The sequence below is a fragment of the Staurois parvus genome, unplaced genomic scaffold (assembly GCF_062004578.1).
Source record: "Staurois parvus isolate SC_StPar_1 unplaced genomic scaffold, SC_StPar_1.0 ptg000155l, whole genome shotgun sequence".
NCBI classification, from domain to species: Eukaryota; Metazoa; Chordata; class Amphibia; order Anura; family Ranidae; genus Staurois; species Staurois parvus.
This window is the reverse complement of record NW_028317951.1, coordinates 14596036-14620760: the sequence shown is the minus strand read 5'-3', so window position 1 is coordinate 14620760 and position 24725 is coordinate 14596036. Positions and strand designations below refer to the sequence as shown.

Genomic DNA, 24725 nt, shown 5'->3' with positions numbered 1-24725 from the left:
CAATCCATCTGCTGATAGAATAGAGTCTTGGGGGCAAGCTGCACAAGCTCAGTTTGGTGTGTATTGCTGTTTTTTTTTTCCGGGAGAGTGCATGTGATCAGCACAAGGCCAATCAGCACTGTCCAGAGGGTTAGAGGTCATGCAGCCTCATAGGACAATCAAGGGAGAATGAAAACTCCTCCAACAAGATTCAACCAGTGCTCTGCTGGACACTGATAGAAGTCACATGACTGCTCTAACTGCTGATGAGAAAAGGTATTTAGAAGTTTATATTTACTAAAATAACTGCATGTCCATGTTCTGTGTATTGGGTGGGAGACCAGATATAGTGAATGCAGGGTACAGGGTTTAGTAACATTTTAAGGTAGAAACCCTAAACATTAAAATAAGGGAAGTGTGCTGCACAGCATGCAGGGAAGTAGCGTGAAATGATATATTGCTGCATATTGGATTTATGATTTATTATTATATTGTAAAGCGCTGAGCAAACTGTTGGCGCTATATAAATCCTGTATAATAATAATATTCTGTGATCGGGGCGATAGGGCCAGTTTACACCATATAAATGCAGTCCTGAGGCGCTTCTGCATGGGCATTTTTTGATGCGTTCCAGTGTATTTTGCCCTAAGGACCGGTTCATATTACATTCAGTCCAGTGCCTTTTTTTCTGCATCAAAAACGCATGGATATTAGGTTATATGGTTTCCAATTACATAGTTCACACCAGTGCTGTCAGTTCCAGTGTATTCCAGTTCTAGAAAAAAAAAAAAATTTCTGCACAGAACTGCACTAGACTGCGGTAAATCGCACCTAAACACACCAAAAATGCACGTGTCCTTATTTAAGGTGAAGAAAAAAAAAAAAAAAAAGGAGGGCAAAAATGCTGGACTGCATTCCTATGGTGTGAACAGGCCCCAAGACCACATTTTGTTAGCAGAAGGTGGTAAAAGTGAAAGTTGAAAATAGAGTCCAAGTATTAGACATAAACTAATCAATCCCCTATACTTGGGACATAGACCCAGATGGGAGTCTCTTTCATGTTAGACTGATGTCCTGCTCCAAGGTCAATCAGAAAGAATTGCATCATGGGAAGAGCACGCTGACCATTTTCTTGGTGCAGACAGAACTGACTACATCACCAGTACTACTGAAAACCTACAGCATTAGATATTTTTTTTTCTCATTATCCTCCTTAATACATCACAGATTAATCTCTCCAAACCGTACCTGTGCCAGTATTTGCAGCTGTGGGTGTGCATGAGCCTGTTTCTCACCTGGCCTCTATGGTTGCTGTTGCTTTCTCTTCTGTGCAAAGGACCATTTGTCACTTTAGCAGTGCTACTCAGACTGGGCAGTTCCCCTACCTGCCTTTAGATGTTCCTGAGCTTCCCCTACTGGCTTCCTTTGAGGAGTGCTGCTGTATACACCATCTGATGTCATGGATGGAAAACCCATCAGTGCAATTTGAAACTGCCAGTTCCCATGCTAGTTTTCAGTTCCAGTTTCTGAATGATGACTTGGTTTCTCTCTCTGACCAAAATTCTTTTTACTGTCTGATGTTCCCTTTTTTTCCTATAAGTTCCTTTTTGCTGCCAGCCCTGGCCTCTTACTGTCTTTGAACATGATCTTGCCCAGTAGGATCACTAGCATAGACCAACTGGGGCGCCCCACCTCTCTTGCAGAGAACTAAAGCTTTAAAAAAAAAAAAAAAAGCCTCCCCCCACTTATTTTATGTTATATAAATCCAAAAAACAAACAAAAAATGTTTATCCAGGTTATCAGTTCTAAGACATGGCAACTGCATTCTCTTTTTTTTGCAATATAATATATTTTGCAAATAACACATTTACTATCGCCTCATGACTACACTAACTTCTCCAACGTATCTATGGGGTAGCTATGGCTGTCCAGCAGGTTGGACTGCAAACGTATCTGGCTTTGTTCACCTTTATTAAATGGTAGTTGATGGTAGTTTGCAAAAGAAATATAACATAGTTTTTGCAGTACTTGTTGAAAAAAAGGTTAGTGATCTGCAAAAAGAAAACTAATGCCGTTATCACATTGGATTGGTAAACTGCAACCGATAACATTTCTGTTTGAAGGTTTGGATCCACGTTTTTTTTTTTAGATTATTCCTGGCAAACACTTGATGTGAGAAGTGAGCAATGGCAAAAGAGGTGTACGGGGGTAAGGTGGTGGCAGAGGTGTGGGTGTGTGTAGGGGGGAGGGATGGGTAGGGGTGTGTGTATGCAGTGATGAAAGCAGGATGCAGGGGTACAGCAGAAAAAGAAGTGTGTAGGAGGGGGTTGAGGAGTGGTAGAAGAGGGATGTAGAGGTAAGCAGTGGTGAAAAAGGGTGTGGAGAGGATGTACAGAGGTGGAAGGGAGCACATGACTGGTGTGAATGTACAATATATATGTAAAGTGCTGCGTAAATTGACGGTGCTATATAAGTACCTGAAATAAATAAAAATAAAATGTGATTGGTGGTGGAAGAACAATGTGGAGGGTGCAGTTCTGAAAGAGAAGTGTAACCTCTGACTCATGCCAATGTGTTTTTTAGTGCTTTTTGCAGAAATGCACTACAGTTCACATCTATGCTTTTTTGAGCTGTGTTTTTGGAAAGGGTCAGGGACTTTTTTTTAAACCCCAAAAGCAGCTTTTTTGCTTCAGTAGAGTTCAATGGAGAAGCTGCTAAAATGCATGTATTGTGTTTCCGCCTAAGGGGGTGGGGGAAGACAGCTGCAGCAGTAACAGGTTACACCCTAAATACGGGTGTGACAGGTTATGAAAGGTGAACGTCTCTTTTAACAGAACAGGTCCAGTTGAATGTCACAAACTACTAGATACACACTGATAATATTTCCATACAAGCAACCCAATGTAATTTTAACACAAAACATTAGTAGATCTAAACCTAATTAACAATAAAATCCCACCGGTACATTGCTCAAACAAATTAAAGGAACACTTTAATCAGAGTACAACATCAAGTTGATTAAACTCCTGGGATATTGATCTGGTCAGTTAAATAGCAGAGAGGGTTGTTAATTTCAGCTGCTTTGGTGTTAATGAAATTAACAAGTGCACTAGATGGGCAACAATGAGACGACCCCCAAAACAGGAATGATTTCACAGGTGGAGGACAATTTTTTCCCCACTCATCTTTTCTGTTTTTCACTAGTTTTGCATTTGGCTAGGGTCAGTGTCACTACTGGTAGCATGAGGCAATACCTGGACCCTACAGAGGTTGCACAGACAGTCCAACTCCTCCAGGATGGCACATCAATACGTGCCATTGCCAGAAGATTTGCTGTGTCTTCCAGCATAGTCTCAAGAGCATGGAGGAGATTACAGGAGACAGGCAGTTACTCTAGGAGCAGGGCCAGTATCTGCTCCTTTGTGCAAGGAGGAACAGGATGAGCACTGCTAGAGTCCTACAAAATGACCTCCAGCAGGCCACTGGTGTGAATGTTTCTGACCAATCAGAAACGTCATGTGGGTGGCCTGAGGGCCCGACTTTCTCCCGTAAGTGATGACATAATGTCACTTCCGGGTCAGGATAAGAAGGGGAGGGAAGCGGACGTGTCTCCTGCCTACCCTTCTACCTGCTGGCACCCGCTAAACCGGTCCCGGACCCGAAGATGGGCAAGCGGAGCCCAGGAGACATAGCGGGCAGGGGGGAGGTTCGCGGATGAGGCTGGCTGGCACTCTGGAGGGCTGTGTGGACAGAAGTAGACAGAAGTGTCTGAAAGAGACCAGAGGAGAACAGTGCCAAGATATGAAAAAACAATAATAATAAAAAAACAAACAAAAACATTTTATGAATACAAAAAAGAATTACATTTGTTTATGGTGCACAGCACTTTAGAATAATGAAGGTGCCAGAAAATGGTGACAAAAAAAGGTTTCAGTTTCATACTTACATTCAAAAAAGAAAATGCCTATGATGAGTCCTGGGATGTATCATTTGGCCTAGGCCAAAAACCAACTAAAGAAATTAAAAAACACGTTATACTCTCCTATCTATTATTGCTAGCAGCATAAGGATTAAAATAGTTAATTCTTTTTATCTAAAGCCAAAAAAGCAAAAATGTAATATATTGAAGCACACACGTCCACTGTATCTATGAAGGGAGCTATGGTTGTCACACAGGCTGGATTTTAATCATCTCTGCCTTTGTTCATCTCCATTACATAGTGAATTGATGGGACTAGTAATTGACATAATAAAGATAATGTTCTATGTGCTTTATTTTGAAATGAAAGTGAGACAATGACACTGCATTTCTGGCAAAATCAACAGGTATTTTCTGTACTTGCTGAAAAGGTTCTTAGCCTTAAAAGTGGAAACTAATGCAGCCACCAGATCGAAGGTCTTGTTAACTGCAATATATTACATGTTTGTTTTTGGCATTAAATATATAGTCACACACAAGAGCAGCTGATGTCAATGTCTAGTCCATAAAATCCTTATGTATGTGTATTCTAAAGCTGTCATATTTACATAGCAAAAAAAACTGCATCGCAACCTTATGTTGTCCCATGTTGCATTTAGTACCTTTTTAATTTGTCTTCTTTTACATAGCTAAGTGGGTAATGTTGACCACACTATCAGAATACCAAAGTTAATTTCTGTTAAACCTGTTGCAGATATAGCAAAGGAAGTAGACATGAGATGGATTGTGGGTAACAGGACAATTTCACTTGTCAGTTTCTCTGGGTTAGTCATGTTAACAAACATTTGCAACAACCACTGATATTACAGTTTATTGAATTACAACCAACTTGAATGTTTGCATTAAAGTAATTTTTTTTGTATTTTTTTTGCTTTTACATGACTATACATTTCAAAATGGTGTCTTAAAAGGTGCACAGACTGTTACAAATACATCATAATGTATCTCAATTCTCCTTCCTTTTTATAGTCCATATGTAATATTTTAAAAAGGAAAGAGCCTCTCCAGATGCCATTGGCTGCTTTTTCATCATCTTGGCCTGCTCGGTGACATTCGTTTACACAAATAACAGCTACATATAATAAACTGTAGGTATTCATATTAGGAAAAGGGAATATAGCATAGAGAAAACTTTCTAGAACAATCTCCAGCAAATACAAATTACCTGCTCAAAGAATTTCACCGAAGAGACTAACAATGTCAATACCACGAGAAAGAACTTGTTTAAAACACATTCTTCTGAAAAGGTACCTTGTGTAAAATAGCAAATGCACCCTTCTCACGCCAAAGGGGCATGAATGAAGCTCGTTAGCCAGCTGACAGAAAAGGGTTTTAGTTTGGTCAAGAGTAGGTGCGGATAAGCAAAACAAAGAGAACAATTATGCTGGAAAAATTCCTGGTCATCAATATTGTATATCTGGGATGTCCAACAAATGTTTGCGTTTATCGCTTATAAGGCAGTGATTTTTGCTCAGTAGGCCCTTACCTATAGTGGGTCCCAAAGCACCACTACATCCACCCTGGTAAGTCACATACATGCCTTCCCCTGTTTCAGAGAGATCTGAGTTGTGAGGCTGCTCTGTCTGATAAAGCAGGAACTGTCTATTGGAATAGAGATCATGGCACACATATGGGAGTAGCATGTTGTGACTAAGAGGATTTTAAAGAGGCTGCAAGTGCTGAACAAGGCTCATAAAGTGTTACTAAACCCAGGTCCCTGCATTTACTATATCTGGTTTCACAGTACATAGAAATGCAATTATTTTAGTAAATATAAACTGCTAAATACCTTTTCTTATGTGCAGTATATAGCAGTATTTTGACTCCTATCAGAGTCCTGCTGAGCACTGGTTAAAGCTTGTAGGAGAAGTTTTCATTCTCCTCTGACTGTCCTATGAGGCTGCATGACCCTGACCCTCTGTCTGGACAGTGCTGACTGGCCCTGTGCCGATCATATGCACCCTCTCAAAAAAAAAAAACACCTCTCTAGCAATACACACCAAACTGAGCATGTGCAGAGTGTCTCCCACACTTCTGTACTATCAGCAGATAGATTGGGGACAGTAGAAGGCAGGGAGGATCAAACAGTCTTTTTATAAAATGTAGAGAAATAACCCCTTAAGTTCCACAGTGATAAACAAGCAAGGTTTTCTCCTTTTACAGACTGATTTTACTGTTGTGGGTTTAGTAAAACTTTAAGATGTTAAAAGAACAGAGAAAGACAGGTAAGTGGCAAGCCAGGGATGCTGGAGTACAGCATCGAAAAACCTTTATAATTGGCATAGCCAGGTAAAATACCTAGCCTGCAATTACAAGACAGGCCTGCAGGAAATGCAAACTTCAGTCATAGGTACAGAAGCCATAGAAAAAGTGCTTCAGCGCTAACCAGTTATTTTTGTCTTGTTTTTCCAAAAGTAAATATCCAGTTTCTGACATGCTTCCCTGTGAAAGTCAGGACGTTGAAATCATCAACACTTTTAATTCATATTAGTCCTAAATTGCACAACTGTATAGTATGTGATGTACTTATATTCAATGCTAAAATCTAGGCCACTGTCACAGGAAACATAGGCAGTTGTTTTAGCTGTCAGAACGTCAATGTTTTCATTGACATTCTGTGCCATCTGTCTTTTTCAACAAGGCAGTGCAAACAGCATGGATGAGATACAAAGTGTGATCAACTCTACCAATAACGATTGGTAACTGTATACTGCACTTTGCCTTTCAACATAAACCCATGAATGCCTAAAGGTTCCCCATGTCAAAAGCAGAACATTTCTCACTGGACAAAATAGATCCTGCAAGGGCTTATATAATAAAACCAGTAATAAAGTAAAATTATAAATAGTTTATTTCCCAGTGACCTGCTTTACCATATGAGGTGTGGCAGAAAGTGGAATCTGGCCTTTAAAACTGAAGCCCATTAATACTATAAAGATGTACTGTTGAACATCTCTGATATACAAATGTTATTATCATTCTACCACATACAAAGCAGTTATGTGGCAAAACGTACCATGAACACCATAAAAACGCAGTCCTTTTTTTTTCTTTCTTTTTTTTTTTTTTAGCTTTAAAACAAACCTAAAGTGGTCAATTCAACTATTAGACAGAAGGGTTGTCCATGAATAAAGGTTGCATTAAAAAAAATCTCATTTTTAATAAACATAAAAAAGGGACAGACATAGTATGAACTATATTTAAATAGGGATCATCAAAATCAATAAAAAGAACATTTATGAACAGAAAAGTCAGATGTTCAGTTAAGGTAATAGCACTTTACTGTCAGGTGCTGAAGACACACTGACTAGATCAAGCATTTATAAAAGAGGCTAACCCCTTGAGAACAGACGTAGAATTAAATACTTTGCTACAACTGAGATCTTCTGAGATATACCTCGAACACGTCCTGAAATGAAAAGACCTTATTGCATTACATGCACCAGACAGGCAACAACGTGTGAGCAGCATGCAGAGGTCAGATCAGCTTCATCTAACCCACAAACCAATGGATTGTACATGACTGAACACTATGGACAAGCAGGATAAGAATAAGCATCTAATCCCTCACATTTTGGATTTTTACCTAGAAAAAAAAAAGGAACACAAAATATATTTAGTAGCAGATTTAAGTTTTGTTTTTTGTAACACTACTTTTTTTTTTTAGCCTAGTGAATTTGATGATCCCTACAGATCCTGCATATTTGAAAAAACAGTGAAGAGATGTGTGTAATGTTTTGGTGATCACTCCACGGGAAATAAAAATTCTGTTATTTGAATATAATCAGTCCTAAAGCCTGGCCAACGTCTTAAGATTTATCACAAAGAGGCTCTGACTCTGCTTTTAAATCCTGGTCGTCTTCTTCGCAGTCTCCTTCATCTGTTTGCTGTTCAAGTTCCTCTTTCGTGATCATTTCAAAATCATTGCCATTGCCATTACTGTGCTGTGAGCCGTCATCCTCTCTTCTGTCGCTGTCTGTGTCTGACTGCCTGTCCGCACCTGAGCCTTCTGTGCCTGATCCCTCTGCTGCTTCAGAAACCTTACCCTCCTCCTCTTCCTTTTTCTCGCTGTCAGATTTATCCTCACTGTCAGACTTTACAGGCTTTTTGGACTCAGCTTTCTCCTCTTTTTTCTGCTCTGCCTTTGGTCCCTTGTATTCATGTGTATACAGTGGTCGGAAGGAGTCAATGAAGCCCACGTCTGCGGTTAAATTGGGCAGGAACCAGAAGTGGTGTCTACCTCCAGTCAAGAGCCAAATGATAAGGAACAGAATACAGCGAGCTGAAAATAGAAGACAGGAAATTAAAACACTAAAATGAGAAGATTAATATGTACTTTCCACAAATGCACACTCTCAACCTACTGTGAAGCAAGACCTGGATTGTTTAAAGCCTTGGGTTTCCATTCACTTTCAATAGTTCGTTTGGGCCAAGCTGTCCCATATGAACAATTTTCTTCACTAAAGAAGTGCACCCTGTCAGCGCTGTATAAACCGTATATAGCATCAGCTACATTCGGTATACAGCGCTGTGTTCCATCAGCGGGAGGGGGACTTTTTGTTCCATTTACAGAACAAAAAATGGCACTGCTCAGCCATTCACAGGAAGCATTGTATTTTTATGAATGAATACAAAGCTTCCTGTTATTGGCTGAGGTGGAGATCATGACATCTGCTTGCCTCTCCACCTCAGCCAATCAAAGAAAACTTTGCAATAAGATTCCTAGCTTCCAGTGAATGGCTGAGAAGTGCCCAGTCTGACTCAATTTTGTTCCGGGAACACTACTGGAACACAACAATACATACTGTATTGAGCGCTGACAGCGGCTGCATGCATTAGTAAATGGAAATAGTTTGGCTTAGCTTGGCTAACTATTTAAAGTTAAATGAAACCTGGAGTTAAGCTTTAACTGGTTAGAAATCTCAGGTTTAGGAGTTAAACTGTTATAGCTAGGAGGAATATCCTGTATTATACCCTGCACTCTGCCCACCCACCCATGCAGTGCTCACTTTAGAGGGTGTGACAGACTGGGCCCAATGGTAGAGCTGACCATACAAGTAAAAATTTCTCTCATTCAGCGCAGCAAGCAGAACAAGAGAAAGCCATAAACACTCCCCATCCACAATAAACAGCATGGATAGATGTATCTTCAGCTGCCGGGAAAAGTATTCTGACAGCCAGCTTCTCTGGCTGTTAAAATACCCCAAACAGTGGAACAGCCGAAGTCACTGTACGGCTGACATTTTCCAACTGGATCCTTCACTCTCTCAGACAAAGTCTGTTGAGCTAAATGTTGGCAGGGTCACCCACAACTTAATTTTTTGCCTGATTCCTGTGAAATTCAAGTCATGTATGGCCAGCTTAAGTCTGACAAAGGAGATCTTGCTCTGTGCCTAAGTAGTGAATAAATCTATATTAATAACTACAATGTAAAAAGATAGTTACAATATGTTTTTGTAGCACTTATGGGCAAACTAAAGGCTGACTTCAGAGATTTTATTATATCTATGATGCACTACATTAGGGTTCATATAACTGGCCCTAAACTCGGTTACGGCTTGGAACCGTGTTGAGCCGCTATGTATTCAGACAGTCATTGACCTTGATAGGATGTTGACAGAGGGCAGTACAATGTACCTGTGGCTCCCATGTCCTCAAAAATACTGGTATACTAGCTATACAGGCCAAGCTGCCCCACGCATGAGCCTTTAATGTACAAAATAATGAACAAAAATATACAGGCTGCATTTTTTATTATGTTGACCATTTGCAATGCACTTTACATTTAGTCTGCATTCACACCTGAGCAAAGCATATTTTTATTGATTTTGAATTTTTATAAGACACTTTATAAGCCTTAAGAAAGAGTTTTTGCATGTGTATCAAGCTTCAGGAATTTGTTTCCTAAGCTGGGCAAAAGAAGAGCAATTCTAGAGGAGAGGAGTTCTTCAGGCACAAAAAAATGTGTATATCGCACATTTACAGATACTCCCATTGAATTCTATGGGTCCAACAAGCAACAGAATAAACTAAACACGTGCTTTTAAGCATAGGGTGTAGAGCATAGGGCAACTGAGTGTGCAAGTGTGAACAGGGACAATTAAAAAGAATGGGATTCTGCATGTTGAATGTATTCAGATGTAGAGAAAACTGAAAAATCCTCAAGTGTGAATTGGGGCTAACTGGTACTGTGAAACAGAAGTAGCACATTAGGCTGGCACTAAAAAATGCTAGATCAGAAGTATCAACCATAGCATTTCATCAATTTCTGCCACACTTTCCAGTAAAGATAGCTGACAGATAAAAAAAACAAAAAAAAAAAAACAGAAAAAAAAAAACAGAGATGATGTGAAGTGATGAGGGCACCTAGTGGTTACCAAGTAGATTAACAACAGCAGACTAAATGCAAATACCATTTATAGAGGAGGCTTACCAACAGCAAGCAGAAGAATACTAGCCACAAAGCACCCAGCTCCCACACTGAGATAATACACCCCTACACGCATCTCTGCTGGCCAAAGTGGGAAGAGAGTGGCAGCAATCACAGCAATCACTGTAAAAGAAGAGAAGAATTAATTATAGCCACACACAGACAGATGCAATAAGTAACAATTTACGTAACCTGCGACTACACTCAGAGGTATAGATATTGCCAACATATTAACTCTCTATGTCCCTGTTGCTCTCAATCTGCCTCAGTTTTATTTTCACACACAACTGAAAGATGTGCAGTATATTTTTACTTGCATTTCCTATCCTTGACTCTTGTATGACACAAAACATTGTCTTAAAGCAGGGAATTTCCTTATGTCAACAAGCCAACATACTTAAAACAGTAAGAAGTTTGCGAAAAACAACACACACCCCAAAAGGAATTTACCTGTAAATCCCATATATTGGAGTACAGTACAGGGCACAGCTTACACGTTCATAGACCCAGGGTTGTTATAGGCTACTACCCTAAGGTGATTAGACACTGGCAAGTTTTTGGACAACCCCCCAAGCATACCTCTGTAAATCTACATCATTCTGTGAGACCTCTGGCTTTTATCAAGCAATGCAGAGCAACAAAAACAGAGGGAAGGAGCCTATGTCCTGCACAATACTCCAATAAATGGATTTTAAAGTTACAATTTCTCTCAGTGCAGTACAGGATTTTCATAGACCCTGGGATGTCCCCAAGCAATGAATCAGGGGGGTGGGCAATAACAAGGTAAACCGAACCATGCCAATGGGTCCACCAAAACAGACAAGGGTGAAGGACCCAACTCAGAGTGCCACTGAAAAGTATCTGGCAACCAAAAGATGCATCCGCAGAGGCCCAGACATCCACCCGGTAGAACATGGAAAATGTGTTAACTGAAAACCAGGTGGTTACCTCAGAAAGCTTAGTGACATCCTTGATGTTGAAATGTTAATCACACCTCAACTGATCTGGTGGAGTGAGCACGTAAAGATACTTTAGGTACCTTATTCCTCAGAGTGTTAGCTCAAACAATGAGCTGTCATCCATCTAGCAATAGCAGACTTGCAAGCAGGGTATCCCCTCCAGATACTGGTTGCAAAACAAGAGAGTACATTTTCCAGACAGACTTTACTAGTTTTGACCGCATCCAGAGAAGGGAAAGCAATTTCTCTGGATGCTTAGGAGCAAGGAATAAGGAAGAAAGGACAAGGCCTTCAATAGATATCACCTTAGGTAGAAAAGAGGGTCTTAGACGTAAAACCACTTTGTCCCTGTGAAGAATCAGCGCTCCTTACTAGAGAGAGCCTGCTACCTCATACACATAGGACAGATGTGATAGCCACCTAGAAGGCCACTTTACAGGAGAGATCACCCAAATGGAGTGATCAAAGGGTGGTTTCTGTAGGGCAAAGAAAACAAAACTGAGATCCCAAGAAAGCATAGGTTGCTGTAATATGGGTTTTATCTGAGACACCTTGAATGAAGGTTTTAACAATAGAGAGTTAGATATACCCCTCTCCTTTAAGACCTAGGTTTCAACAGCCATGCCTTTAAAACCAGTGATGGAGAAAGGGGCTTTGAGACAGCAGATCTGGCCTATATGGAACAAGCCAGGGGCCCTCTCTTACCAGTTTGAGTATATCTATGTACCAGGTTCCTATGAACCACTTTGATGCAATGAGAACCACCAATTTCTTCTTCACTTCTATCTTGCAGAGAAGTCGAGGAAGAATTTGTACTGGAAGGAAGGCATGTATTCATGTATTAACCTGAACAAAGTCCATGAAATTACCAGATAATCTAATGCCAGTGTTAGAAGATCCTTGGTCTTGACCTTAGGCAGGGGTAACTTTTTTGAACTTGGAGGCCAGGATGTCCACATCTGGGGTCCCTTATTTCAGGCACAAGAAATTGAAGACGTTGGGATGAAAGGGACTGTTCTCCTCTGATCCCAGCAGCAATGAATGAGGAAATCCACTTTCCAATCATCCACTCATGGGACATGAACAGGCGAGATAGCTGGACATAATTTTTTTCACCCAAGATCTAAGACGTACATCCTTCAAGGCTGCTTGTCTCCAGCTACTCCCCTGATGACTGACATAGACCACTAAAGTGATCTTGTCTGATTACACCCTGACAGGGCGAACATGCTGAAGGTGGGCCCAAGGGTGCACAGGCAATTTTATTTTTCTGAGCACAAAGATGTTGATGGGGAGTTTTGCCTCCCTGGGTGACCAGGTACCCTGTGAGAGATTGGGACACTGTCCAGCCTGTGAGGCTGTAATCTGTTATCACCTTCCACACTTGTTGGAGAAATAACTTTCACATTTCCAAGGCTGGTTCGGAACTCCACCAAGCTAGTGATTTCCTTGCTTGACTAGCAGAGAAGCATAGGAAAGTTGGGAGTCAGAGCATGAGATCTTAGAGAGAGAAGATTGCTTGCCTCAACCATGTCTAGAATGAGGCTTAAGTATTTCAGATGAAGGAAAGTGTGGTGGAGGGCAGACATTTTGAAGTGGATTACCCAACCAAAAGCCTGAAGGCCTGAAGAATCTGAAAAGCCCTTTGGTCGTTTGCAGACATTTTGAGGGAGATAAATCCCTCAGAAGGTTGTCCAGGTACCCTGTATGCCCTGAGTTCTTAAGAAGATCAAGTAGGGGGTGCAAGCACCTTTGTAAATACAGAGGATAGGCCAAATGGCAGTGTGACAAATAAGAAGTGTTTGTCTCCTTCTACAAAGTGCTGAAAGCGCTGATTAAGTGGGAAACTAAGAATATGGTGGTAGGCATATTACCCTTGTGTCAGTGAGGCAAATAACCAATCTTGTGGATTCCATGTAAAATTTGGGAATAAAAATGGCATGGATTTTAGGTCCAGGATAGGATGAATACTCCCTTTGGGTTTTTTAGTACAGTGAACAGGTTTGAATAGAATCCTTTGAAATGGTCCTCTAAAGTGACTAGAACTACCAGTTCCTGGGACAAGAGGTGATCCAGAACTGTCTGTAAATCTGACTATTCTCAGGCAGATTTGGGTTGGTTTGAGAGAAGACAATGATGAGGGGGGTGAGTTTGAAACTGTATTTTGTACCCCTCTGAAACTGATTGCAACCCTCCGGGCCACAGATGTATCAGACCTATTGGTTAAAACTGAAACAGCGGCATTATAGCTGCATAAGAGCATCTCATTTTTTCTGTGTGCAGAAAGGCAAACACATTCCCAGTTTCTTGATAGCTTTACCGTATACATGAATACTTTCAGTAGACACTAATAAGTGTCTCACAAGTAATGGAGATATTAGGTCCCAAAATTGATATAAGGCTACAGCATCACTGCAATAATAGGATAGGCTTCACTAGTAAAGGTGGGCATAGCCCTGAAGTGGTATTTAGGGTCTAGGAACCATAGGAATGGACCATGGCCCTGGACCTGTACACACCCTTTGGTTAACTACATGCACTGCACTTAGTAACACTGTGAGCAGCCAAGCAGGGTTCAGGGCACAGTTCCCATGGTGTTACTGAGTTTGCACTGATCTGAATGTACTGCTACAATTGTTATAGTAGAAGGCAGTGAAATATTCACTGAAGAAGTCAAATGGAGAAGATGTCCAACACCGAAGGACATTAGCAAAAAATGAAGGTCTCCTGGAGTTGGGTAGGGTTAAAGAAATGCACCCGGGGGGCATGTTCTAAAGCTTTGCCAGTGTCCAATCACCCAAAAGGTAGCAGTCTGTGACCAAGGGTTTATGAGCTCCCAGCTTGTGTCCTATAATGTACGATTAAGAGATCAGTTTTAAGGTATAATTCTATACCTAAAACTTATTTTAGCAGTCTGGGACATTTAGGCCTTGAGAACATCTAGGCATTGAGTAAGGTGGGCTGTGCCTCACTAAAACATCAGATGGCATTAAATATTATGCAATCATAAGAACGAAAGAGAGAAAGATACAGAAAGACATATAGATATGCAAATACATTGTCCATTAATAACATAAAAGAGGTTAAGGTAAGAAGGCAACCTACTAAATGTCAGTATTTTCGCAGAACAGCTTCTGTTACCATGGTTCAAGTTTCCGAGTGTACTGGGGAACTGTCACTACAAACAATAGATAAAGGACTCCCTGAGCACCATGGATTACCTAAAAATGCAACACATCACATGGTGCCTGCTGAAAGAATTGGACCTAGACCGTGATTAATTCAGTTATGTTATTTTCAGTTTGAGCTACTGAGTATTGTAAACAGGCTGTTCTGCAAAGTGAGAGCCTGTAAAACACGAAGAGGATTGCAAATCTTCCCCTTCTGGCTGAAAGAATGGAAAATAACACTTCATATTTTTACCCAAAAACAAACATTCTTTTAAAAAATTCTTTAGTCCTGAAAAAAAAAAAAAAAAATGATGAGCACTTCTATACATTTCTACTAAAACAGAACTAGATCCACCAAATGAACTATTTCTCAATCAGTTACATTTAGGGCATGCCTTGACTAATAACTGTTACAAGTGTGCTTAAGTCCACTCTCAACTACACTGTCAAGCCATCAAATGGCTGGTATCATAGCTGATCACAATGTGCAGTACAATGGCAACTGCATAGCAAACAGAGGCTAAGATGGAATCTTCTTTGTCTGTAAAGGATAGGAGGGATTAGTTCCACTTTAAGTCAGGAATGTCCATTTGTAAGAATGTGGTGTTCAGATACAAAATAAGGCTGGGATAAATAAATTCTCTGGGATAACTGCATGAACTCTTATTTAAAGTGGAACTTTAGTCAGAAAATCGAGTCCTACTAGATCACTTCAGGATGGCCCCTTTTACAGATATAGCTATGTAAAACATTAAAAATAAGTGCCTGTGCCCTCCCTATAAATCTTCTTTGTGATGAGGTTGCTTGTCTCTCATCCACTTTCACATACTTGTGGAAACCAGCTTTCTTATAATTGGGCATCCGCATCACTCCAACATACAATGCACTTTACAAAGAAAACTTTCTTTCATTGTTTAAATCCATTAGAGCGTCCCTTCTTAGCTGGAAAACTTCCCATATCTCCTGGTTTGGTGGAATGACTTTGGTTAAAATTAATATTCTCCCTGAGCTACTGTATTTGTTCCAAACCCTCCCAATTTCGGTCCCTACCCCACACCTTCATGAATTACAATATGACCTGTGATCTGTCCTGCTTGCCTTTGAGGAATGATGGACTAGCATTCCCAAATCTGTTCACTTATTTCCAAGCAACACATTTATGTGCACTTGCTTCTTGGCCCACGCTATATGCGTACAATAGGTGGACTGAGATTGAAAAACTTTGGCTGGCCCCGATCCATCCAAATAATTTGCTGTGGAATGCAGAGATCTCAGTGACTCTGGATAGGTCCCTCTCATCCATTTCCTTTCTTCGTGGGCTTTGGAAGGCTCTGACCTGTAAGTATGCTCTTAAAATCGGAGGTTTCCTGCATGACTGCCTTCCTATTTAATCGCTAAGTGCCAGACAGCCTATCTGCTTCCATGTCACATCCGTGGCAACAGCTGAAACTGTTCCAATTCCGCCATGTTGTAGACCCTATTACTCGTAAACTATTTCCTTTTTCAATACTTAAAGACAGATATCAACTGCCAGCTAATGCCTTATTTGGCTATATGCAGATACGCCACTATGCTCTATGCATCACTCCCACCCTCCCGTTCTCCAAACCGATCCCTTTTAAACGGCTGATGGCCGAAAGTCCTTCATGCAAAGAACTGATTTCAGATATACACAAGTTATTGAATTCTTGTCCCTTTCAAACCTCTGGGAAACATGCTTATATGCTTAAATGTAAAAGGGCCCTAGGAGAGGAGCTTCCTCTAGCGACTTGGCATGTAGTATGGTCTCTGGCGGCTAAGAGTTCGGTTTGTTCCCTTTGTAAGGAAAACGCTTATAAAATCTTATATTTTTGGTACCACACTCCAGAGCTACTGCACATTATATACCCTGAGGTTAAGGATGCATGCTGGCGATGTCACCTGGGTAAGGGTTCCCTCATTCATATATATTGGCATTACCCACGGATTGTGCCTTATTGGCAGTGGGTCCATCAAATGCTACAATGCCTTATTGACTCTGATTTACCATTCATGCCTAAGATGTATCTGCTGTGATTGTTCCCCCCCCCCCCTGCTCAAATTGAGCAAAAAATCTCCAGCGACACATCCTTACTGCAGCTAGATGTCTTGTGGCTCTCCATTGGAAACAAAAAGAAAGTGGCACTATATTCCAGAATTAAGGATGTGGAGCTAATGGAGTCGCTCACTGCTCAATTGAATGACACCCTTGATAGACACAACAGAGTCTGGGAACTGTGGCATTCCCAGAACGACGTCTGTTGGGCACTGCACTGCTTGGTAGCCTACAGGTTGTGGGCTGGGAAGTTTGGATGTAGAATGTTTTAGGACGATAATGCTCTTCCTATTTCCTCCTTTTCTCTACGTTTATTACCCTACACCTAGATTTCCTTAAATTTTGATACTTGTCTAGTTTTCCTCCCTTTCATTTTCTCTTATGTTTTCCGAGTAAGGCTACTCTTTAACTCCATTGGCATAGATATGGTATAGCACCAACAGCCCATCTAAGGTGAAATACAGGTTTAGTGTCCCTTGGAAGGGAATACAGGAGGTCATGATTTGATCTGTAACTGCCATGGTGCTCTACATGTGATCAGTTATGCCACCAGCCAGTTGATGATTTGACAGTTTGGTTGAGGACACAAGCAAATGTGACAGTTAGCAATCCCACATTCCAGGAACAGAACTGTTTTTTTAAAACAATTTAAGCGATGGGTTTGGTTCTGCTTTACTGCTGTTCAGGGGCTCTGGGCTTCAGCCAAATGGCAGCCTCCAGCAAGAAGAAACAGGAACAATGCTGGAGGCAATTTACAGTGCACACTAATTTTGGTAGCATAATTATTAAAGTGGTAGTAAACTCGTTTTTTTTTTTTTTATTTTACCTACAGGTAAGCTTATATTAAAGCTTACCTGTAGGTAAAATGAAGATCTACTAAACATGCACTCTTTCCTAAAGCCGGCGCATGCCTCTGAAAGAATGGCATACCCGTGGCTGTTCCTTCAGAGCTGTGTGCCGTGGCCCGGCCTGTCAGACGGCCAGACATCGGGAACCCAAAAGAAGGACCGGGTGTAGATGGAAGCTTCTGCAGCGGTGACAGCGTACCGCTGGAGGGCTTCATTTTAAAGTAAGTTTTTTTTTTACATTACCTTGCAGGGGACTTTTTTTTTATTTTCTTCTCTTTCTTGAGGTTTACTACTGCTTTAATGTGGAATGTATGTTCCCTACTACATTATTTATCCCTACATTGTTTTTTATCAAGTTTTTATGGGTAAAGCTCTGCTTTAATTGTATTCTCTTCTTTGGCATGGCAGAAGATTTAGCTCTGTTCAAGCTATAATACCCATGGGAAGGCTGAAATGTCATCCTGTATGAGCTTAGCGCTTACAACTGACACTTAGTCCAGGCTGTTGGAGAGGCATAATCCTCAAGCAATCCTTTTGTTTGCTATTGTATATCCTGACAGCAACTTTGATAGTTTTTTGATTTATCATCACCAAGCTCAGACAGGTGGTGAGATGGCCTTGCAGACTTATAGCTTGATAGTTCAGCTCTAACTGGAAGAGAACAATTAAGTAAGACAAAAAAATAATCAAAAACTATTTATTTTACTGAGAGGTAATATAACAATCTTCAAACAAGTTAACAATTATTACAGATACCCAGTTTGCTTCAAAAGGACCCACATGTATATACATTCTGCTTCAAAATGACCCCAAAAAGGATCAAACCTGCCATTTTATTTTGAGACCACTAGAGCCATAATACTGCTACTTTTGAAGGCAGAAAATATATACAATAAGACCATATTTCCAAGTTGGACTGTCCAAACTGAAGTACATACATGGTTGCCTGGTCCATTTGTAAGACAACCTTGAATCATAAAGGGATTAGAAAACACTTTTTGACACATTCACCTGTACCACAAACTTCTGAAGGCACTTACCAAGGATGAGCCCCATGGCAAAAGTTTTAAAATGGACTGGATCATATATCCACACGTACACCTAAAAACATTTTTAACAGTTTAGAAATGAGAAATCTTTAAACACCGAAGGAAAAAAAAAAAAAGTCTAAAATGTCTAATAAGTATAATGGAGGAAAACAAATCCTTCCATACCATGAGCGAGCATACAGTAAAATTTAACTGAATATTTTTAATGCTTTATTAAAGTTAAATATCATTGGACACTGCAGTAGTTAACCAATATATACTAAGGAGTGATTTGCTACCACTTTTGTATGCCTTCATCCCTCATCTACTCTATTGTAGAATTCATTAAACATTACTCTTTTGTATTCATATGCATCTTCCTATGCATATACAATTGTGTTTTGCATGTATAGCCAACTATACCAATGGAACTACCTTCCGTAGTTAACAGTGATGATAATCTTTATTATGAACATTATAGAAAAAAACATTTAAAAAGTGTGTCTAAAGATAAAACATGAGTTTTGAATTGAGTGGTGAGGGATTAGAACCTCTGACAAGTCTTCATCAGCCTGTGTTCTGGTGACAATTGTCACAGAGACTAAAACAAGGGAAAATTCAAAGCTTTCAGAACAAGAGTATAGGGGGAATCCAAATGGGGACACCCGTCCTGGTGAAAACTGTCTTAGTGAGGGAGTTCCCTTGCTTTGGAAATATTTCCTATTACATTACTGTTGCGTCTTCAGGACAGGAATCAAAGGGAACGCTCCCAATTGGGACATAAATGACAAAACATGTTGACAGGCATTTTAGCCATTAACCATCTAAAATAAAGGAAAGAGAAACATGAAGTGTTTTTTTAGTTTCACCTATTCAAAAAAACCTCTTCTTCCACTGGCTGTAATGTTGACTTTTTTACTATGCGCATTTATTAGTTTTTTTCCCCCCTCAGGAGCCTGCAGAGCATTGCACTCATGATCAGTGGATATGGGTGCAGTGTCGGGTTCCTGCAGACAAGGCTTGTCTGTTGGAATCCGACACTGCACCCAGATGCACTGATCATGGGTGCTATGCTTTGAAAGCTCCTGAGGGGAAAAAAAAAAATAGCAAATGCACATTTTTTTCCTGGAAAAATATATGCATTTATTATTTTTTCTCCCAAAAGGTGAACTTAGCCTTTAATCCCACTCCACTCTATCCAAATCAAAAAAAAAATTGGCTTTAGTTATACTTTCACTGAAAACAAGTACCATATTTAACATCAGTTTTACCATAGTAAATGCTAATGCTTATTATAATGCGTGAATCCTCAGAGTTACAGTGAAGGAAATAAGTATTTAATCCCCTGCTGATTTTGAATGTTTGCCCACTCACAAAGAAATGATCAGTCTAAAAATCGAATGGTAGGTGTATTGTAACACTGAGAGACAGAATAGCAACAAAAAATATGTATTTGATCCCCTATCTTTCAGCAGGATTTCTGGCTACCAGGTGTCATACAGGTAACAAGCTGAGATTAGAAGCAGTCTCTTAAAGGGAGTGCTGATAATCTAATTTTGTTACCTGTATAAAAAGACACCTGTCCACAGGAGCAATCAAACAATCAGATTCCAAACTCTCCACCATGGCAAAGACCAAAGAGCTGTCCAAGGATGTCAGGGACAAGATTGTAGACCTACACAAGGCTGGACTGGGCTACAAAACTATCGCCAAGCAGCTTGGTGAGAAGGTGACAACGGTTGGTTCAATCATTCGCAAATGGAAGAAACACAAAACAACTGTCAGTCTCTCTAGGTTTGGTGTACCATGCAAGATCTCACCTCGTGGAGTGTCAATGATCATGAGAACAGTGAGGAATCATCCCACAACTACACGTGAAGATCTTGTCAATGATCTACAGGCAGCAGGGACCACAGTCACCAAGAAAACAATTGGTAACACACTACGCCGACAAGGATTGAAATCCTGCAGTGCCCGCAAGGTCCCTCTGCTTAAGAAAGCACATGTCCTCTCCCGTCTGAAGTTTGCCACTGAACATCTGAATGATGCAGAGGAGGACTGGTTGAAAGTGTTGTGGTCAGATGAGACCAAAATCGAGCTCTTTGGCATCAACTCAACTCGCTATGTTTGGAGGAGGAGGAATGCTGCCTATGACCCCAAGAACACATCACAACTGTCAAACATGGTGGTAGAAACATTCTGCTTTGGGGGTGTTTTTCTGCTAAGGGGACAGGACAACTGCACCGAATCACAGAGACGATGGATGGGGCAATGTATCGTGAAATCTTGGGCGAGAACCTTCTTCCCTCAGCCAGGGCATTGAAAATGGGTCATGGATGGGTGTTCCAGCATGACAATGACCCAAAACACATGGCCAAGGCAACAAAGGAGTGACTCAAGAAGAAGCACATTAAGGTCCTGGAGTGGCCTAGCCAGTCTCCAGACCTTAATTCGATTGAAAATCTGTGGAGACAGCTGAAAGTTCGAGTTGCCAAACGTCAACCACCAAACCTTAATGACTTGGAGATGATCTGCCAAGAGGAGTGGGTCACAATCCCTACTGAAATGTGTGCAAACCTGATGGACAACTACAGGAAACGTCTGACTTCTGTGATTGCCAACATGGGATTTGCCACCAAGTACTAAGTCATGTTTAGTGAAGGGGATCAAATACTTATTTCCCTCATGAACATGCAAATCAGTGCATCATTTGTAAGACATGCATTTCTTTTGAATTTTCTGTTGCTATTCTGTCTCTCAGTGTTACAATACACCTACCATTCGATTTTTAGACTGATCATTTCTTTGTGAGTGGGCAAACATTCAAAATCAGCAGAGGATCAAATACTTATTTCCTTCACTGTATGTTACTATAAATGCTGTGTGCAGTTTGCTATGGAAGGGTGCACACTATACTCTGAGTATTTTGTAGCATGTAGTTTTTGCAGTTTTAGTTGCATTTTCCATTAGATGCAGTTAAAAAAAGAAATCCAGTAAGAACCCTTTTTCTTTACAACCGATCTGCATTTGAAAAAGCCATCTTTGACCCATGGCAATCAGATACAAATAATATAGCCTAAAAATTAATTTAGTTTACACATTGCAGATTCCTGGACAACTGCTTCATGCAATATTATGAAATTAATGCCCAAAAGCTTGATGCTTGTAAATGCACCTAAACACCTGTAAAAGCATTAGAAACTTTAACAAGTGTCAGGCATTTTTTTCTGCAAAAATGCTGCTGACTTCTAAGAGTTAAAAAAAATCCTGTGTGCATGAGGCATTAAACCAAAAAGCAAACATTTACTAAATTGCAGCTTACCCATTAGATGTGATGGCTGCATTCATTTTTTTAGGCTTTCTTCTATTTTCATGTGGTGATGTAGCCAGTAAGTCTGATTTTCAAAAGAACAAGCTGTTCTGCAGACTGTATCCGTTACAGAGTGAGACAAACTATTTAACACAGACAGGGGGCTCACAATGACCAGCTTTTATTTATGCAAAATGTGCTGTAACTGCTTATAATTGTTAACTGGAGTTTGGCTGCAATGTGTATTTAAATCTGCAAGTCCATCTAACACTCCCCTGCCACCAGACTGACTATGCTGAGATCTATCTAAAAGGAGCTCCTGTGCTCCTTCATCCAGAGTAGGGGCACTCTAATACAGGAAGGTGTGTTACTGGCAATATCACCAGGTGACAACACAGGAAAAAGCCTAAAAAAGGAAAACCAATGCAGTCACCACATCTAATGATTGGTAAGCTACAATATATTATATTTTTGGTTTTGTGTGTAATGCCGCTTTCAGTCTTAAAGTGCTCCCAGTATAACTAAATATTTCAAAACAAACTAGTGGCTGGAAAGCTCCTTGGGTTGTAAAAGTGACGTTCTGCTGGCAGTCTCACCTCATTGCCATCCAGGAAAACCTGATCCTCATGGGGCTCCAGCTTGAACTTTCTTTTGGTTTCCTTTTTTTTTGGTGTTCCAGGAGTGTCATCCTACAGAACACAACAAAAAAACATTGAAGATATCTGTATTCACCCTTAAAAAGGTACATCAGTTAAAATGTTTCTTGATAACATTATGGCATAATTATAATCTCTCCCCCAACCTTCAGTGTTCAGATTAAATGTTCATTGAGTTTAAAAGAATACTTGCCAAATTGCTTGCTCCTCTGATAACCAGCACTCTCCTTCTGGTTTGTAGGGGGGCCTTCATGGTAATCACATACAATACAGAATGGTTGCTCCTGCATTATACGTGAAGACATTGGAGAGGCCGCGCTGCATTGACAGCTAGGAGAAGTGGCTTTGTAGGACCACTCAAATGGTATTGATGAAGCTTGTGGACGTGGGGAAGTAGTAAGTATTCCTTTGCTTTAAACCTCCCCTTGCTGTTCGTAGGGGGTGATGGGGGGCACAAACTACTGTTATTGCTCCAGGATTTGGCACAGTGAGGACACCTACAACCATCATAGTTAGAGACACTGTACATATTATGGCAATGGTGGGATTCCAGGACCCCGATTGAAATGTGAAATGGGTCAAATGTCTTGGGTTAGTATGCAATCTGAAGATCTTTTCTGAATGGCTCTCAAAGAATTCATTTACACTGGTAAATGGTACTGTCAAACCTCTGTTTAAAGGACACTTCTAAATGCATAAGGCTAACTGGTGGGTAGCACAGTGGCTAAGTGGTTTGAATCCCAACCACCGCACTACCTGCTTGGAGTTTGCATACTCCGGTTTCCTTCCACACTCCAAAAGACATGCTGGTAGGTTTACTGGCTCCTCCCTAAACTGATCACAGTATGTGTATGTATGAATGATATGTAAAGACTTTAGATTGTAAACTCCTTGAGGGCAGAAACTGATGCGATTGCACAGTATATATGTTAAGCGCTGCATAAACTGATGGTGCTATATACAAACATGCTGTAATAAATAAATCTGTGTACAGGGTATGGTTGGTTAGTGGTGTTGGGAGAAAATAGAATTCTGTTGGTCCAGGGTCCAATTAGAAATTCTAAACACAAGTAAATGTGCCTAAAAGCAGCTCTTTTGCGGGCCAGTTCACACGTGAACTGCATGGAAACGTGGTCTGCGTTCCTGTAAGATTTCCATATAAAACCCAGTACGGTGTAATTTTTTCAGCCCATTCATTTGAATGGGCCAAATACACACTAGATTGCATTAAAAGTGGTGCATGCACTATTTTCAAAAACACAATGCACCGGAATGTATATTGCGGTACTATGCTATCTGGTGCAAACAAATGCACTGCATTTGTGATCTCTAATTGGGATTTTGTTAGTGTTATAATGCAGCAGATAGCACAGCCAGTGCGTTTTGAACAAGGTGTGGGAAATGCACATGGAATGTGGGTTTACTGCACCGACTTCCACTGTGAACAAGCTCTAAAGCAGGAACATCTAAAAGGTTAGAAAGTGATCTGGGATACAAAGTATAAACAACTTTTATGCTTTTCAGATCACTTTTTCTTGCACTGCATTTTCCTTCATTTAGCTCTGTTTACAAGTGTTCTAATTAGACTTGGATGCACAGAATTTTGTTTTCTGTATATGCAGCTAAACTGAATGAGGCCTAAAAGTTTTTTCTACTTTCAAAATAACTTTTTCTGTGCTTAGAAAAGCTAATTGCAGAAGTGCCAATGTGCAGGAAACCGCCGTGGGCTACATGCACACTGGGCATTTATACTGTCAAGGTTCGCAGCCCTATGCCTGGAATGCAGGAAATCTAGTTTTAGGCACACATCTGGAGAGCATGGAAACTAGAACCCAGGCCTATCGAAGGTTCAAAATGTTGCAGTCCCCCTTGTAAATGACAAGTGAATATTGTATCAGAGTAGTATATTACATTTTTAAGCCAAAACAGCAGATGGTGGGAGATCACATGGCCACCACTTCTTTTCATTTCTGATACGCAAAACAACTTCAAAAGAAAATTTAAAAAAACCCACTGTTTCCTATATGTATGTCCATTTTGTTAAATGTAACCTGATCATCAGATTTCCGTAGGCTTTTATTGCTTGAATATGTATTTACACATTTCTATGACTTTAAAAGCATGAAGGTGAAAACAAAAAACATTGTACTTAATCTTCTTAAGGCCTGGTTTACAGGCAGCTGAGCCAAAGTTTTAAACCCCCTCCCCCCAAATGCAGAGCCGCAAGCTAACACAACCAGTGGTCGTGTTAATACACACTGCCATGATGCAGTCAAATTTATACAGGTCACA

At 40.4% G+C, this 24725-nt stretch overlaps 1 protein-coding gene across 1 annotated transcript in view; it reads right to left on the bottom strand.

Moving 5' to 3' along the window:
* Positions 1-4753: 4753 nt before the first annotated feature.
* The window catches only part of SEC62 (SEC62 preprotein translocation factor), a 56853-nt gene continuing 36881 nt past the window's right edge, over positions 4754-24725 (bottom strand). The window contains exons 5-8 of the mRNA XM_089675477.1: positions 22374-22466; positions 18480-18540; positions 10392-10511; positions 4754-8240 (exon numbers count right to left, since the gene is read on the bottom strand). Of these exons, the coding sequence (XP_089531603.1) occupies positions 7768-8240; positions 10392-10511; positions 18480-18540; positions 22374-22466 (747 nt within the window). The 3' untranslated portion in view covers positions 4754-7767. The remainder of the gene's footprint in view (positions 8241-10391; positions 10512-18479; positions 18541-22373; positions 22467-24725) is intronic.